Source organism: Trypanosoma rangeli, assembly GCF_003719475.1.
Source record: "Trypanosoma rangeli strain AM80 chromosome Unknown Tra_15.4_contig_00754, whole genome shotgun sequence".
Lineage (NCBI taxonomy): Eukaryota > Euglenozoa > Kinetoplastea > Trypanosomatida > Trypanosomatidae > Trypanosoma > Trypanosoma rangeli.
The window spans coordinates 1-1,307 of record NW_021706489.1 but is presented as its reverse complement, the minus strand read 5'-3'; the positions used below and the strand labels follow the sequence as shown (position 1 = coordinate 1,307).

General features: G+C 56.5%; 1 protein-coding gene across 1 annotated transcript; it reads left to right on the top strand.

Annotated features, from left to right (window-relative positions):
- Window position 1: 1 nt before the first annotated feature.
- On the top strand, window positions 2-352 carry TraAM80_10000 (uncharacterized protein; the record flags this gene model as incomplete). Its single annotated transcript, XM_029386652.1, has 1 exon — window positions 2-352. A coding segment is annotated over one exon (351 nt), but the record flags the coding sequence as incomplete, so codon positions are not given.
- Between the last annotated feature and the right edge of the window lie 955 nt (window positions 353-1,307).

Here is a 1,307-nt window from a genome sequence, read left to right as displayed (position 1 = left end):
GATTTTTGTTTCTCTGTTGGGTGAATGCGCAGAACCTGGGTCTGCTTTCGACGCGGCAGACGGTGCGGGGCGGAAGCTGGCGGAGTTCCTGCAGGAGCAGAGTCCGGTGGACTGGCGCCATCGTCCGCGCCACCGCTGTATTTGCCGTCCACGATGCCCTTCTGTTGTGTTTTTTCTTTTTTTCAATGAACAGCCAGCCGATGAGGCGAATTGGGGGGCGCAGAGAGGAAGGTACGAGGGTCGCCGCTATGAAGTGGGCGGGGCACAATGCCATCAGACTGGCCTTCGCATGTGCCATTTGTTTATGTTTACTGTTATCTTTTGCCCTTTATTTTATTTTATTTTGTTTTGAGCGTTTTGTCCGTGGCGGAGGGGGCGCGCCTTGAGGAGGACTCAGCTGTCACCGCCCGCATTGCTTGGCGCGTGTGGAAGCTTCTTCGCTTGTAGGGCGCAAGCAGCGGCGGTGCGGGCTTCTGTGGGACGGCCCTCGTGCCTCCAGCGTTTGAAGGAACTGCTTTGGAAGTGGCTCGTCCTGCGCCACACCTTTTCTAAGTTTTTCGCAGAGCTGGCAGAGGGAAAATGCTCCTCGACTAGGCTGAATGAATGTTGGGGCGGTTTGTTTGTGTGCGTTAGCTTCTGAGTGTGTTTTTTGGTTTGTTTTATGCAAGGGTGCGCTGGGGTGGCGCGCGAAGTCCGTTTTTTCCCTTTTGCCGCAACTCCCTCCGCTGACATTTTCTGCGCAGGGGCGTCCGGTGGTTGCGGGCCGTGGCGACTGCCGCTGCGTGGGACCCAACGATCCCGACCACCGTCAAACGCCTTCATGCGTGAACTGTTTGCCTTTTGCGGCCCCGAAATAAAGCGGCCCGTATTCGAGTGGTGCGTGCAGTGGGCGGAGTCGTTTGTTTAATGTTTTTACTTTTTCTGGGTAGGAGGAGGCTGCGTCGCAGGCGCATCCCCCTCTTGAGTGTGTTTCTGTTTGTTTTGTTTTGGGACCTGCACGCAATCTGTGCGCTGGGCGGTGTGGCACGGGCACTGGGTGGGGCCGGGAGTGGGGCGGCGGTGCTCTGCCCGTCTGCGGTGTGGCACGCCTTTTTTCCTTTTTTGTTGTTGTTTTGTTTGTGTGCGTGTGTAGGCGTGTTGCTGGTAGATGCAATGCAGGGAGGCATCTCTCTCTGTCATGAGAGAATTTGTATCTGGGCATTATGTTGGCGTTCGTGAGGCGCTAGTGGCGCTGCGTGCATGTCCTTCAACGTTTCCGGNGGTGCTGCTTAGGTGGCCTCGACGAGGACGCACTACTTAGTGCGTCT